Source organism: Condylura cristata, unplaced genomic scaffold (assembly GCF_000260355.1).
Source record: "Condylura cristata isolate star-nosed mole 26May11 unplaced genomic scaffold, ConCri1.0 scaffold00008, whole genome shotgun sequence".
NCBI lineage: Eukaryota > Metazoa > Chordata > Mammalia > Eulipotyphla > Talpidae > Condylura > Condylura cristata.
Genome location: NW_004567109.1, coordinates 11,041,968 through 11,058,020, shown reverse-complemented (window position 1 = coordinate 11,058,020; position 16,053 = coordinate 11,041,968). Strand labels below are relative to the sequence as shown.

At 46.2% G+C, this 16,053-nt stretch overlaps 1 protein-coding gene across 3 annotated transcripts in view; it reads left to right on the top strand.

Moving 5' to 3' along the window:
• Window positions 1–16,053, top strand: part of STPG1 (sperm-tail PG-rich repeat containing 1) — a 43,653-nt gene that overhangs the window by 4,601 nt on the left and 22,999 nt on the right. The window contains exons 2-3 of one of the 3 annotated variants that reach the window (XM_004679383.2): window positions 524–661; window positions 8,877–8,995. In XM_004679383.2, coding sequence (XP_004679440.1) covers window positions 562–661; window positions 8,877–8,995 — 219 coding nt within the window. In that variant the 5' untranslated portion in view covers window positions 524–561. Of the gene's footprint in view, window positions 1–523; window positions 662–6,262; window positions 6,471–8,876; window positions 8,996–16,053 lie in introns of those variants that run through there. The other 2 variants (XM_012722178.1, XM_012722179.1) reach the window with 2 other exon arrangements.

Here is a 16,053-nt window from a genome sequence, read left to right as displayed (position 1 = left end):
ATTGAACTCGTGCTGCAGTGGCTTCAGAGAGCTTCATAATGTGATGCTTTAACCCGTTGAACCATGAGGGAGAGCCCTCATTTCCATTTTTTAAAATTATTGAAATTTGTTTTTGTCCCAAAACTTGTTTTGCTTTATCCTTGAGAACGCCCCATGTGTACTTGAGAAGAACCCTCCTCTGCTCTTTTAGGCTGGTGTGTTCTCGCTACATCTCTATTATGTGCATCAGGTGTAATGTAGCATTTGAAGTTGATGTTGAACTGTACACTTGGAATTGCATTATAGTGTATGTATGTAAGTTACTTCAATAAAGATAAGATAAACTTAAAAAATTCATGTCAAGCAACATCAACAGTCAACATTTACAGTGTAATGTAATTGGGATTTTGGGTCAAAGAACTTGGTGAGTCTCAGCCTCTACTTATAAAATGCCTTATTTATCCTGCAGAAAGAACAGAACCCAACTAATATAATGAACAAAATGTGCATAATTTCTACAAATGCTGTATGTTTTCTGTTTCAGGTGCTTAGAAGAACATGTAGTAGTTTTTCATCAAACAAATGGAACATATTACAGAACTTTGCAAGATAAACAACTCTGCACAGAAAGACCAACGCCCTGGCAAAAAATATCCCAGAAATGTCAGCAAAATACAAAAAGGTCTAGTATTTGATAGCATGTCTTGGTTGGGGGGGGGCGGGGAAGAGAGAGTGAGGGGAGTATGTGATTTATGTTAATTTTAGTACATAAGAGTAAATTTTCGGGGACTATAATAAATCTGTTATAGGTACAAGGTCATCCCTAAGCCCTATCATATAAATTGCTTTGGTGATTCCCGGCTACTTCTAATATGATAATTGGGAGAAACTATAAAAGAATGTATAGGACTTGGTGAGTAGAAGAGAAGGAAGTCTGTTCAACAAAAACAGGCTTTTTAAAAAGATTTATTTTATTTATGCATACAAGAACTGGGGTACAGTTCAAAGGTGTGGGGGTCAGGAGGCTGGTGAGAGGATTCACCAGAGACAGAGTGGGGAACAAAACAGGCAAATTCACTGAAGTACACTGCTGAGGGGAGCAGTGGGCGGGTCAGGAGTGGTCTGCTGCACCATGTGGGTCAGCTCCCTGACCGGGGATTGAACTTGTGGTGGTGATTGGCCTTTTGAACCATTTGTATCTATTTAAATTTTAAGCTATTTTTTTCTTGACAGATTTTGTAATGGAGATAACATGAGTGCATTTGCTCAATAGACCCAAAAATAAACTTGCATGTCTGTTAATCTGAAAAAAAATGCTTATTTTATCAGACGTTACTTTCTTGTATGAGTAATTATCCTACCTTTAAAAAGTTCACTTTGTTTTTTAAAAAATTAATTTATATATGTGCTTAACCTCAGGCTAATCAAAATTCATTTTGAATAATAGCATTTGGAGGTAAAAATTATTGTATACATACATGGATGACACACAGAAGATGATACAAACAGAAGCACACCCATCACTTAAGACCTAACAGTTGGAGAATGTTCACTTAAGACCTAACAGTTGGAGAATGTTCATTAGCCCAGTTTTCAAATTATTTCCATTTTATTGATAGTTAGAATAAATATTCCTATGATATTAAGTGGCCCCTTGTACCCAAGAGGGTTTTTCCCAAAGAAGGTCCAAAGAGGGGACCTCCCTGGTGGTGCAAGGGGTTAAGGCATAGCATAGCACCATGAAGCTATCTGCAGTCACTGCAGCATGAATTTGGTCCCCAGCCAGGGAGCTGACCCACATGGCGCAGCAGACCTCTCCTGACCCACCCGCTGCTCCCCTCAGCAGTGTACTCTGTCAATCTGCCTGTTCTGCTCCCCATTCAGTCTCTGGTGAAACCTGTCACCGCCCCTGTACCTCTGGCCTGTACCCCACTTCTGTATGCATAAATAAATAACTCTTTAAAAATAATAACAAATAAAGGTGGTTTAAAAAAATAGGGCAAAAGTTGTGCTCAATCTCTTTTGTACAAGTCTAAGGGAAAAAAATATGTTCTAAGTTTTTGAAAATGGCTACTCATGTCCTTGCCAAATTGAAATTCTATAAATAAACCACATGGCTTCTCTCTTCTGTATCACTGTCACTTTGAAAGATAATCTGACTTGTTTTGAAGAGTCTTATTACTTTGCACTGTCGTTCAGGTGTTGTATGGAACTGATCGTTGAGGTCAAACAAAGCAAACCTGAGGGAAACATCAGACAGCCCTTTCTTTTAGATACTTTTATCTTTAATATCAATAATTCAGCGATGGGAGACAATGTCAAGCTAAAGATAAGACAATGTTGCCTTACTGAAGCTTTCTCTATGTGGCCAGTGAGACCAGGTAGGCGATTTTCAGCCAGATCTTGCCATTTTTCTTGATAGCCGCAGCTTACTGGACTATAGTTCTTAAACATAAGATGCTCAACTCTTCAGACATAAAGGATCCCATTTCTTTTAGCTGGACTATTGATTTTCCCTGGAGCCAGGCTAGTTTCAAAACACTACCTAAACTCTTTCATTTCCAAGATTTTCTTTTTTTTTTTTAAAGATTTATTTATTTATTTATACAGAACTGGGGTATAGGCCAGAGATGCGGAGGGTGAGAGGATTCACCAGAGATAGAGTGGGGTACAGAACAGGCAGATTGACAAAGCACACTGCTGAGGGGAGCAGTGGGCGGGCCAGGAGAGGTCTGCTGTGCCATGTGGATCTCCTGGGGGCAGGCAGGGATCGAACTCATGCGGAAATGGCTTAAGCTTCTTAGTGCTGTGCTTTAACCCGCTGCGCCACCAGGGAGGGCCACCAAGATTTTCTTTAAGCAATGACCTCTAACTCACATGAACCCCAACAGTACTAACGAATGTAACTGTGGGCCAGTTCCATCGAGGGAATGGGACAGGATTGAACCTGCAGACCTTAAAGAATGGGGCCTCAAAGAACGATACCAAACAAAGAACTGCAGCTGCCTCTCACAGTTCTCTGGCAAGACCTGGGGAAAGGGGGTGCGGAATTTAACATGGACTGGGGAACTTAGGAAATGACCCACTAAGTCCTGGACAGAAAAGATGATTAGTTTGGGAGCTTGAAACAACTGAACTTCAACAACAACAATCCTTTCCTGGCCTTAGGAATATGTGAGAAGGAGCGCAAACGCCATGGGGCCGGGACCCCCGGGCCCAGACGGTGGTCCTGGATGCCCCAGTAGAAGCTGGAAGGTTGTCCTGGTTCCCACCACCGAACTAGGGAAACGGAAGTTCACAGGCTTAGAGATCTAACAGGCTTTATCCAACACTCCATGAGTGGGCAACATCCCATCTAGATTCTGACTCTCGTATTCGAAATTTAGTAACAAAAGTCCTTGTACTTCGTACTTTATGTTAGCAATTCTTGGCCCCACTGTTTTTCCATATCTCACTTAGAATTAGCTTATTGATGACCTAAATAAATTCTCTGTTATCATCTGATTTAGATTGTATTGATCCTAGAAGTCAATTTATTATTTTTCAATGTTATCTCCAATTTTTAGGCAACCTTCTTTCATTTTAATCTTCTTAAATTTTTCTCAAATGTTTCATAGTTTTATACCTACAGAAAGCGCTACATATCTTCTTTACATCTATCATAGGCATTTGATTTTTATGCGGTTGTGAATAGTAATATTTTCACTTCAGTTTCTTGCTGATATAAAAATAAAACTGATTTCTGTATTTGCACCTTGCTAAATTCTATTACTATTTCCACGAGGTTATCCATAGATCTTTGGAAATTTCTTCATAGACAATCTTGTCAACTGTGAACAATCGCCCCTTTATGTCCATCCTTTCTGATTCAAATATTTTCTTATTAATCTTTCTTGACTTTTGTACCGGTTAAAAAGTCTTTCAATACAAAGTTGAGTAGAAGTGTGATAGCAGTCATCCAAGTTTTGTTCTCTACCTCAGTAGAAAACTTTTAATATTTTACTGCTGAGTTTCATGTTTGCTATAGGCCTTTGTCATAGATACCTTTATCAGATTAAGGAAATTTCTTTCTATTTCTAGTTGGCTAGGCTTTTTTTTTTTTATCATAAAGAAATAGTGGATTTTATGAGATGATTTAGCTACCAAACACTTTTACTTAGAAAAAGAAGTACAGGTGGGAAGTAATATAAGAAGAGATGCTCCTTATCATTAATCATAGGCATGTTCAGGGCCCCCTCGTAGCACATGAAGCTATCGCCAGCCACTGTGGCAAGAGTCTGATCCCTGGCCAGGGAGGTGACCCACATGGCGCAGCAGACCTCCCCTGTCTCACCAGCTGCTCCCCTCAGCAGTGTGTTTAGTAGATCTGCCCGTTCTGTTCCCCACGCTGTCTCTGGCGACTCCTCTCTCCCCCACACCTCTGGCCTACACCCCAGTTTTTAAACGTACCTCTGGCCTTCACCCCAGTTCTTACACTCATAAACAAATACAAATAAACCTTTTAAAAAATTATTAGGGCTGTGCAAATTAAAACCACGGAATGGCTGAAATTTTAAAAAGAATGCTTATTGTTGATGGGGTTGTGAAGCAAGGGGGCTTTTATACACTCATAATGGAGATGTGCAAAACAACAACAGCTGTGGGGGATGTAACATATTACAAAGCTAAGCAGGTGACACCCATTCCAGGTCTAGATATTTGCCAAAGAGAAGTAAATATTGTGCATTCAAAATCTCTCTAATACCCACAAACTGGTAACAATTCAAATTTCCATCAGCAATATATAAACCATTGTCAGTTTCTATATTATGGAGTACTACCTCCTTGGCAAGAAAGAACAAAGAAGTATTAAATCTTGAACAACATGGCTGAAACTCAAAATAATAAAGAAGCCAGGCCAAAAAATATAGTATCTAGGGCTCTCCCTGGTGGTGCAACAGGTTAAAGCACCACATTATGAAGCTCTCCAAAGCCACAGCAGTACAAGTTCAATCCCCGGCCAGGGAGGTGACACACATGGCGTGGCAGACCTCTCCTGACCCGCCTGCTACTCCCCTCGGCAGTGTATTTCAGTAGATCTGCCTGTTCCATTCCTCACTCTGTCTCTGGTGAATCCTCTCACCCACCATACCTTTGGCCTGTACCCCAGTTCTGTAAGCATAAATAAATCTTAAAAAAAAAAAAGAGTACATAAATGCTATCATTTTTATCTGTTCAGAGGATCACATGATTTTTCTTTTTCAGTTTGTCAATACGGTGAGTTCCATAGATTTTCAAATTCTAACCTATCTTTGCTTTACCAGGATAATTATATATTATTATCTCTTTAATATATTATTGGATTCCATTTACAAATCTGTAAAAAGAAGTTCTGCATGTATGTTGGTGAGAGCTATAATCTGTACTGGTATGATTACAAGAACCCTGATCAGCTCTGATGTGTTGTAATATTGTCTGGTTGTAGTATTATTGGTTTCAGGAGGATTTAGGAGTATCTTTTAATTTTCTAGGGTAAGTTGTATGGAACTGAGAGCTGGAGGAGTCTGTAAATCAGACAGGTCAAGTTAGATAATAATATTGTTCAAATGTTGCTTACTTCACCAGTCTTCTACCTACTTGCTTAAGTTATCGAGGGAGGGCTTTTGCAATCTGACCACAGTTGTGGAACTTTTTATTTCTTCTTACAGTTTTTCCTTTCTGTATTTTGAGTTTCTTGTTATTAGCTCTCTTGGCCTCTAGGAGTATTTTTTTCCCTTGAGGAATTGACCTCTTGGTCTTTATGCAACGACTTTAATGAAGATTATATTTTTGTTCATAAATCTGCCTTTTCTGATATTAATTGCTAGTGCTTAAATGTTTTTACATTCTATCATCTGTATAATCCCTGAGTTGGTTTTTAATATTTATTTTCTCCACATTATGAATTATATGTTTCCCCCTCATTGTGTGCCTATTAATTATTTTATTGAATGCCAGACGCTTCTACCTGTTGTGTGCTGTAACCCTTTGGCAGTCCTGTAAATTTTGTGCTTTGTTCTGAGAGGCAGTTAAGTTACAACTTGGTCTCTTCAAGTCTTGCTTTTAAGCTTTGTTACCTGGACCAGAGCAACACTTAGTCTAGAGCAACATTCGGCCCTATTTCTGAGGCAAAACCATTCTGCGCTCTCTGTGTTCTCATTCACAGGGATGGAGCTATTTCCTGCCCAGGGAAAGATCCAGGAATTGTCCTAATTTTTCCAGCTGATTTTGCCCCAGTCTTGGGAGTCGTCTTAACACACGTGTTGATCAAAACTCAGGAACCTACTCTTGGGGAGCCCATTTTGGGTCTCCAGAGTGCTCTGTGCAGAATTGCCCTCTTCTCTCAGTCTCTGCTCTGTGAATTCTAGCCACCTGGCCTCTCTGGACAACCAGATCCATTTCCTCCACTCACGAAGACCTCAGGTCCTCCGCTGGATTACCCCTTCCTATGCTGAGGCCTGGAAATTTCTCTGGTAGGATGTGGGGGGCCATTTTATTGCTGATCTCATTTGCTTCCTGCCACCAGGGATCCCTGTCCTTTGCTGTTGCCTGCCTGATGTCTTGAAAATAATTGTTTCATATAATTTGTCCATTTTAAACTTTTATTTTCTTCAGCTAGAAGAGCAAACCCAATTCCATTTTGGTGGGAGATGAGTTCATTTTTCAGAGTATTCTTTTAAAATCCTAATTTTGGGGTAGTCCTCACCAAGAGGTTGCTCGGATGCCTGCCATGCCCTATCCAGAGTCAGTCTCCTCTTCAGCCAAGCAAACATCCTTAGCTTTTTACCTGTTTTAAAAATATACCCCCTGCCTTTCTTTACCATTTCTGCTGCAAACTCCGTTATTGTATCAGATTTAGGCATTTAGAAACAAAACTAGGAAACCTTGATATGTTTTTCTGATGTGCTTTAAGCTCCCTTAATGCATTTTTTAAAAAGAGCCAACCATCTGATTAAATGGGGGTGAGTGTGGGGGTGGGGGGTGGGGGAGGAAATAATCAATATCCCATATACGGTTATCTCCAACTGTTTTTTTTAAGATGTATTTATTTATGCATACAGAACTGGGGTACAGGCCAGAGGTGTAGGGGTGGTGAGAGGATTCACCAGAGACAGAGTGGGGAGCAGAACAGGCAGATCTATGAAGTACACTGCTGGGGGGAGCAGCAAGTGGGTCAGGAGAGGTTTGCTGTGCCATGTTGGTCACCTCCAGGGCTGGGGATGGAGCTTGCACTGAAGTGGCTGCAGCCAGATTGCAGTGCTGCGTCCTAACCCATTGTGCCACCAGGGAAGGCCTTTTTTAAAAAGATTTATTTATGCATACAAGAACTAGGATACAGGCCAGAGGTGTGGGGGTGAAAGGATTCACCAGAGAGAGATTGGGGAGAACAGACAGATCTGCTGATATACACTGCTGAGGGGAGCAGCAGGCGGGTCAGGAGAGGTCTGCTGCGCCATGTGGGTCAGCTCCCTGGCCAGAGGTCGAACTCATGCTTCATAGTGATGTGCTTCAACCCCTTGCACCACCAAAATAACATTTCACTTCTTTTACTTGTTTCATACTCAGTCCAGGAAAATTAGGCTAGATTGCTCCCTCCCTTATTTCATTATTGTTATTGAGTTAGGATGGACTTCCCATCCTCAAATGTGGCTTGGCTGTTGAGACTGATGATGCCACCCACACATCAAGAGAAATGTAAGAGCTTATTACTCACAGAATGAGTTTTTCTGGGGAGAGCAGGGCAGGCTTTCTAACCTGGGGAAGGAGATTGACCTGAGGTTTTATTGTGATTAGGAGCTGGGGCTGGAGCGAGGGCAGAGGGTTGCACAGTTTGCCTTGCTGGCTGGTACCATCTGACCTCACCAGCTGGCTGGGAACATCTGACCTCACCAGCTGCCCAGATGTGGCGCAGAAGGGGAGAGGAAAGGACAAGGCTTCAAAGCTGTTAGCAGGCAAGCATTAACAGTGGAGTAGATTCTGGAGCGGAATGTGTAATCTCCCAAGTGTGGATGGCCACTGCTGTGGAATCCTAACAATTGTACATATTCGCCCATGGAGCGGGGTGGGGTGGGGTGAGAGGTCAGTTATGCATTACAGCTCAGACATATACAATTTTAACTTGATTTTCTATAAATGATCCCCTTCCGCTCTGTAGTCCCATGTCTGCTCAAAACCAAAGCCTGGACTTTGGTTTGCACAAAAGTGAGAAAAGTAAGAGCAAGCTGGGCCTCCCTCCCTCTCTGGAGCGTCCTGGCGCTCCGCCCTGTGAGCATCCCACCGACCTCCTTTTCCAAGCTGCTCCTGAATGATTTTTATGTCCCCTCCCTGCGTGGTTAGGACACCTTCCCTTTCCTCTTCCCGGGACAGTACTTTCATAAATGTGACCATCTCCCTGATTTAAGACCTGTAAAGGGAGGGGGAAAAAAATCACCAAACCTTCAAGAGGGAGAATACGTGTTTAAACCAGATTCTGGTTTTCAAAAATAAAGCAATTGTAATAGAGTAAAAACAAAAATCAACGAACAACTATAAACCAGAGACATTCTATGGGGTTGGAGAGGGGAGTGGGATCAAAACTGGGGTGAGAAAAGTGCACAGGACTGGTGATGGCATGTGGGTGAAGTGGTGGTGGGAAGTCCGCTGGGATACAACAGAGATGGAAAAATGCACAAAAGGAAGAATGATTAAAAAAAAGTACATTATTATAATGTATTTAATATAATAATATAATAAATACATTTTTAAAATCAGGTTTTCATTTTATCTCCTGGGTTAAAAAGCAAGTTTCTCTTCTATGCCACTTAAACTAAAATTTTAAAATACAGCTGTGTTTTCGGCATTTGTCAGTTCTTCAAGCTAACTTACATTTTTTGGTTTAGGTTTTACTGCAGCCTATCCAACACAGTCCTCCATTCCTTTTAAATACAAGAAACCGGAGATTCCAGAATCGGAAAAAAAAGGATTTAGTTGTCAAGCCAAGAGATTTTACTCTAAAAAGGTAAAGACTTAGGGATGATGGGTCTGCACTGTCTGCCTGTGTAGTTAACCATGACACCAGTAGAGGGCAGTGTCACCCCAGGAGCCGGAGCGCATCCAGCTGTGGCTCTGGGTTGCAGGAGGGAGCTGGAGAGATGGGGTAAACCAGCAGCCCTGAACCGAGCACACTGAATCTAGACATTTTAAAGGAACGATGTATACTTTAAAAGTTATTATGAAAACAGAACATTCAGAAATCTCAGGTGTGTCTTGTAAAAGGTAAAACCCTTTCCTCTCCTGCCCCCAACCTCACTGATAATACAAACAAATGCCATGGAAAAAAAATTTAAAGTATAATAAATTAAAATTACTTTGTGGACCCTCCCTGGTGGCGCAGCGGGTTAAAGCACAGCACTGAGAAGCTAAAGCCACTTTCACATGAGTTCGATCCCCGCCTGCCCGGAGGAGATCCACATGGCGCGGCAGACCTCTTCTGACCTGCCCGCTGCTCCCCTCAGCAGTGTACTTCGTCGATCTGCCTGTTCCGCTCCCCACTCTGTCTCTGGTGAATCCTCTCACCACCCCTGCACCTCTGGCCTGTACCCCAGCTCTGTATGCATAAATAAATAAATCTAAAAAAAAAATTACTTTGTATGAGTTCCCCTCCATAAGCCTCCTTTACCAGTGTGTTATTACTGTGCCAGTATCCCCGGCCTCACACACTGCTCCAAATATCCCTGTGTCTCTTTCCCCCTCTGGTCTGCAAAGTTCTGCCAGTGACTCTGACCTGGGGTGTCACCAGCCAAAGGTCCAGGGATGGGGCCTCCCCCCTTCGCATCAGCAGGGGCTGAAGCAGCTGCGTGTGTCCAAGAGGGCTTTAAAACCTTCATTCCCTTATTCATTTTACCAAGAACTTTAGAACAACATTGTTTTGGGGGCATTATTATCTCGGCCTCCTTTGCTGCACTCAAAAATACTTTCCATCCCACCTCATTGGCCAGGTGGTGGGGAGACGGGAGGACCCCCAGGTGAGTGGTGAGCTGTGCAGGTGAGTTGTGAAGGATGAGTGTTCCAGGCAAGGGCTGGGACCCTCCTGCTGTTTCCTTCTTGGTGAACAACAAAACTGACCATTGGTTCCTTCCACCTCTGATATTTTAGTTTTCTAAGAAAACAAATCGGAAGACAGTGGGCGGGCAAACCACTCACACAAACTTGTTCTTTAATTACGCGTAGCTTTTCCCCAACGCTGACAAATAAGCTCTTGGCTCCGGCGTTTTCTCTCTTCTCTCGCAAGTTTTAATTATCTCTTTCCTGTCTGATCTCCCACTTGTCAATTTAATGATACCATATTGCCCATTTCTAGGGTATTGGCAGCACAGACGCCGATAATATGAACAGCAGCCACCTCTGACCGATCCCTACGGTGTGTGAAATCACTCTTAGCCCCCATCTCTAATCCTCAGAACAATGCTAAAGGGCAGGGCTCATTATCTTAATTTCATAGAAGAGGAAACCAAGGCTTAGGGAAGTGAAATGACCCACCCACGGTCACACAGCCCAGGGTTTGGGCTTAAGAGGCCGGCCACAAATATCTGCTGACTCAGCGTTGCAAGCATTAGACCCAGAGGGAGCTCACGCCAAAGCCCGTGCCCTTTCCCTCCACTGCGCCACACCTCACTTTGTGGCCCTCAGAGCCGCACATGTCATCTGTGAAAGTCGGGGAGTGGGTTCCTGTAAGGGCCTGGGCCACGGGGACAGAGCCAGTGTGGGGAAGGTCGGCTCACCGGAAGGCTCTATTCTGCCTGCTCCAGTTCCGGAAACCGAACGGGCTGGCTTCTAAAGTTAGCACTGTCAACTCCTGCTTTTCGGAATTTATTACTGCTGAAAGCACCAAGTGGCAGGCAGCCAGCGCCATCGGTAGCCTCCAGCCCAGAGACAAGTAGCTCAGAAATTGACTCATGCTTCTCAAACGGGGTGGCATCGATCTGGCCACATGAAAACGTCCACCCAAGTAGTGAGAGCACTGTAAATAAGCATGGATTCTGCAGACGGGGCCCAGGACAGGGAAAGCATTCTGGGTGCCCTGCTCTGTTCGCCCCTTTTCAGGGCTTCAGTTCCCGCAGATAAAACTTAAGATTTGGATTATGTCATTTTCAAGGTTTCCTCCAGCTATAAAAAAGGAAAAAATAAATTGCTATTCCATGCTTCTTAGTCTCTTTTTTTTCTTGAGGGAAGTGGGCATTGACAAGTTAAGGATCTTCCTTAGCATCACCCAATAATTTAGTGAGGCAATACAAATTAAAAACATTTAAAAACTCCAGCCTAACCTCCCTTCTTAAAACACAAGTCGTCCACACCCTGACCTGATCGCATAACCTGGTTGTGTCTTCACCTTAATTCTGTGACCCACTTAACACGTCTTACCAGAGAATCGCTGCCTCACCTCGTGGGGGGCTCAGGGCCCAGCTCATGTCCCCCTAGGACTGTCAGGCACAAGGGGCCCTCATAGACCTCACCGTCTGGACTGCAGTTCTGGCTACCAGAGGTGAACGTTTTATAATTATTTACAGACGTGAAGAGACACGCCTGGCCCGGGACAGAGCACAGCCCAGTAGCCGATGAGTACTCTCTCCCCCACCTTCCGTTTCTGTCCCCATTTCACCCCATTGTGGTCACTGTTCCCCAAGCTACGTGACACCACGGACACTCACTCAATGTCTTTGGGTCGCTGTTTCCTCCGCTTAAAAATAAGGGGAGGTTTCCATGGCGCTGGCACGCGGGTGATTTGGTAGTGGGAGGTCCACGGGGATTACAACTGAGATGGGAAAAGGCACAAAATGATGTAAAAATAAACTATTATCATAAAATAATTTTTAAAAGCTAAAAAAAAAAAACAAAAAACCACTGGTGGTTTAACAGGTAGGCCCTCGCCAGGGCCCTGTTCTGTGCTCCTGGATGGACCCGGCTGGCCCCAGCTGGCCAGCCTGCAACAAGCCAGCAGCACTGAACACTGCACATCCAAGTCCATGTCACACCCGGCCTGACAGTCCATCTGCCTCCCCCTGGACGCAGGCTGGTGTTAGTTTGTGAGGAAACTGCACAAAGCCAACACCATCCACTTAGTATAAGGCATTGATTGTACTGCGAATATTTTATATGTCGGGGTATTAAAATGAAAGAAAGTTCCGTTTGCAGAAACCGGGGCGTTCAGGGGTAATTACCCCAGTGTGTGCCCAGCTGCGTACCCACACCTGCTGTGGGGGCTCTGGAAGGCTTTGGGGTCCGCCGACAGCTCCCCTTCTCCGGTTCTGCAGGATGTGTCCCTGGCCCTGGCGGCATGCTGGGCCCCTTGAAGGGCTTTGCCTGTATTAACTCACTTAATCCCCATAATAACCCTGCAAGCTAAGTCCCGTCATTATCCAGATAATGACCTGTGACACGGAGAAGCCAGGGAACTTGTGCAGTCAGGTTGTGGGGACAAACGCGGGCGGGCAGCTCCTGGCCTCTGGCTCCCAGGGCCTTCCCGGGGGGGAAGCGAGTACCCCCTCCTTTGAGCACCACAGCCACCTCGCACCCCTGATCGCTTTCTGCGCGGCACGGTAGGCCGGGGCTGCCTGTCTCATCTCCACCGGCCCCGGGCTCTGGGCGGCCGTCACTGCTGACCATTCTGAACCCCAAGCTCCTAAAAAAGTGGACTGAAAGATACCCCAACGCAAGCCCTCTTGGGAGCCCATCTGACCCGTCCTGCTGCACGGTGCTGGGCTGCTGGGTCTGTCTCCCGCACGCTGAGCTGTGACCAGCTGGGCCTGGCCCCAGAGCGCTACAATCTGTGCTTGTCAATCTGTGCTTGTGAAATAGAATTTCCGCTCCTAGCCTGCGCAGGAGACCTCAGGGCTACTGATGAGAGCCCAGATGTAAGAGAGGCGAGCTCTGCAGAAGAGGCGCGTGGCGGTGGTCTCTGGGGGCAGATGCAGCTGACTTCTCCATGTGCCCGTTTCCAGGCCAGCAGCCAGCCAGCAACACACAGACCTCATCCCCGACCCGCCTGCTCAGGTGGCTGCTTTCTCAGTGGCCTTTGCTGTGCCCACACCTGCTCTCCACCTGGGAAACCACGAAGCAACCTCTGCAGCAGCGTCGCTCTGGCTTTCCTGGGTGCGCCTCACGGCTCCCAGGGACCTTGGTTTCTGTCACCAGCCTCCATCCTGAGGAGGAGCCATGTTTTCTTGCTTGAAATACGCTCACTCCCTCTCCCTTGTCAACTGTGGGGGGTCATTGATGCCAGACTCAAGTAGATAAAGTGGGGGGAGAGGAGGTGGAGGACAGAGAGGCCATGAGGAAGGGCAGCTTCGTAAGGAGCAAAGCTCGCAATCGGCACCGTCAGACAGAAGCGCCTCGGCGGTGTCCAGGCGCCTGGCCCTGGTGGATGGCCCTTCCGCTGTAACACCTGCCCCGAGTTAGTCAGGGAAGCGGGGAGCACAGCTTGAAAACCACAGGTCCACCTTGCCTCTTTGTAGGCTCGCAGAGGCAGGGGTGAGGCCTCTAAGCAACCAAGCGCAGATATTTGATATAAGTATATCCCAAATATTGCGTGGGATATACCTATAACTCAAATAGTTGTAATTTCTGTGAAATTCAAATTTAATGGGACTGGGCAAGATTTGCAGGACTACCTGGCAACCTGTGTGTGTCTTTACACATATCAGCGTCCAGAACATTCTTGTGAATTGATGGTAGTGTTGAGAGTGTGGTGACAGGCGAGGGCTGCAGATACATGCCCTGGAAGAATCACTCCTAGGTTTCCTGCCTCAGCTTTCCCTTCATTTAGGCAGTCTGGGGGCTTCAGGGCTCTTCCACTACTTAGTACAAATCTTGCATTTAAAAATGAGGTCCAGGCTCTCCCTGGTGGCGCAGCAGGTTAAAGCACAGCACTGAGAATCTAAAGCCGCTTCCGCATGAGTTCGATTCCCGCCCGCCCCGGAGGTGACCACATGGCGCGGCAGACCTCTCCTGACCCGCCCGCTGCTCCCCTCAGCAGTGTACTTCGTCGATCTGCCTGTTCTGTCCCCCACTCTGTCTCTGGTGAAGCCTCTCACCGCCCCTGAGCCTCTGGCCTGTACCCCAGTTCTGTTTTCCAAAAATAATAAATTTTTAAAAAAAAAATGAGGTCCAGAGAGGCAACTCATGCAAGGCCACTCAGCTGGTAGCAACCCAGGCGAGAATCCCCGACTCAGACCTCGGGGGTCTGTTTTATCTCACACGGTCTCTTTATCTCGGGGTGGGGGGGGGTTCGGTGTGGGGTCTGTTTTATCTCACACAGTCTCTTTTAAGAGATAGTTTGGGTTAGTGGTTAAGAGATGACTTCTGGGTTGAAGTTCTGGCTCTCACACTTACCGGCTAGGTGACCTTATCTCTTAGGGCCTATCTGCTGTCTTCAAAACGGGAATTGCAGGGCCTCCCTATAGAGGGGTACAGGGGTTAAGTCTCAGGGCTCTCAAGCTGTCCCCAGCCACTGCAGCGCATGTTCGATCCCCAGCCAGGGAGGTGACCCACGGGGCGCAGCAGACATCTCCTGTCTCGCCCACAGCAGTGTACTTCAGCAGATTTGCCTGTTCTGTCTCCCACTCTGTTTCTGGTGAATTCATTCACCCCACATACCTTTAGCCTGTACCCCAGTTCCTGTGTGCATAAATAAATAAATCTTAAAAAATAAATAAAATGAGATTACAGGGCTTAGGGCATGTCAGGAACGCAGATGCTGCTCCCAGTGACCTCTCGGTAAATACACCATGGCCTGGCCAACAGCCCCTAGAAACGCCTCTTTCTTGTTTCCCAGAGGCTCTTGAACCTGCACCCACAGCTGGGGTTTTCTCGAACTAGGTGCTGGGGCACCTAGTTCTGCTACGCCCTGCCTCACACCGCTGCTCACATCCCCTCGGTCCACCAGGTTGATCATCACCCACATGGGGACCAGTGCCCCTGCCCCCACCTGCTGAAGAGCAAGGCTCCAGGGAGTCACTGCTTTTAAATCTCTGCTCAGAAGAGCCTGTGTATAGCCTTGACGATCCCATCCCTTATAGTAACCGTAATCACACACTGCTTGGGCCAGACTGCGACATCCTCGAATGTCCTGATATGCTTTAAGCTTTCTTTCTGCCCCAAGGGAGAGAGAAGGATGTTGAGGACAGCACCAGACTGAGTGATAGAGGATGCTCAAGCGAGCTCAGCCTGGGGGTTAAATCTGGCCTGACCTTTCACCAGCTGTGGCCCCAGCGTCTCTGGGTCTCTCCCTAAAAATGTTCGCGGATACCATACATGAGCTCTGGACCAAGGGGCGAGCTCTTCCAGGAGGGGGCCCTTGGGCAGAATGATCTCCACACGCTTCAGTGTCTCTCTTTCTCTCTCTGAGAGAATTCGCTGAAACTATCTCTGAAAAGGTGCTGGCACCAGCAGGCTCCCAGCAAGCTCCCGAGACAGCGGAGCATCCTTGGCATTTCATGCCACTTGCTCGGCCAACCTCTGTCAACATTGACTCCCCCAGTAACTAGCCTGGGAAATGAGATGAGAGTGCCATGAACTGCCACAGCAGGAACGGGCTTAGAACTCGGGTTTCTGTCGATGCCTCGCTCAGAGACCTGCGCACTGAGCACCTGAGCCCCAGGAAGTGGCCTCGCTCTGTTGAGAGTAAGAAATAGTCTTGTTTGGAATGAAGGCTGTTTTTGTTTCATTTTGCTCTATAAACAGAAACCCTCCCTGATTTCTCTTCTGAAAGGCTGAGGAGGAAGCTGAGTCAGGTGGGGTGTGGCTAACGTGAAATCAGTCCCCTTCCCTCACCGAGGGCTCGGGTTAACCCATCCATGTGCACAGGCTGCCACATCAGCCACAGTCAGTGCCCATCTTATGCTCACTTCTCTACAGGCATAGAAACACAACAACGCACAACATTCCTCTGGAACGCAGTGGGGCAGAATGGGAAGAGCAAGGACTGGGGGGCCCAGACCCAGGTTGGAATTCCAGCCCCTGCACTTGATCACTGCGATGGTAACTGGGTAGGCTGGAGGTGGTACAGGCAGGCTGGAGGTG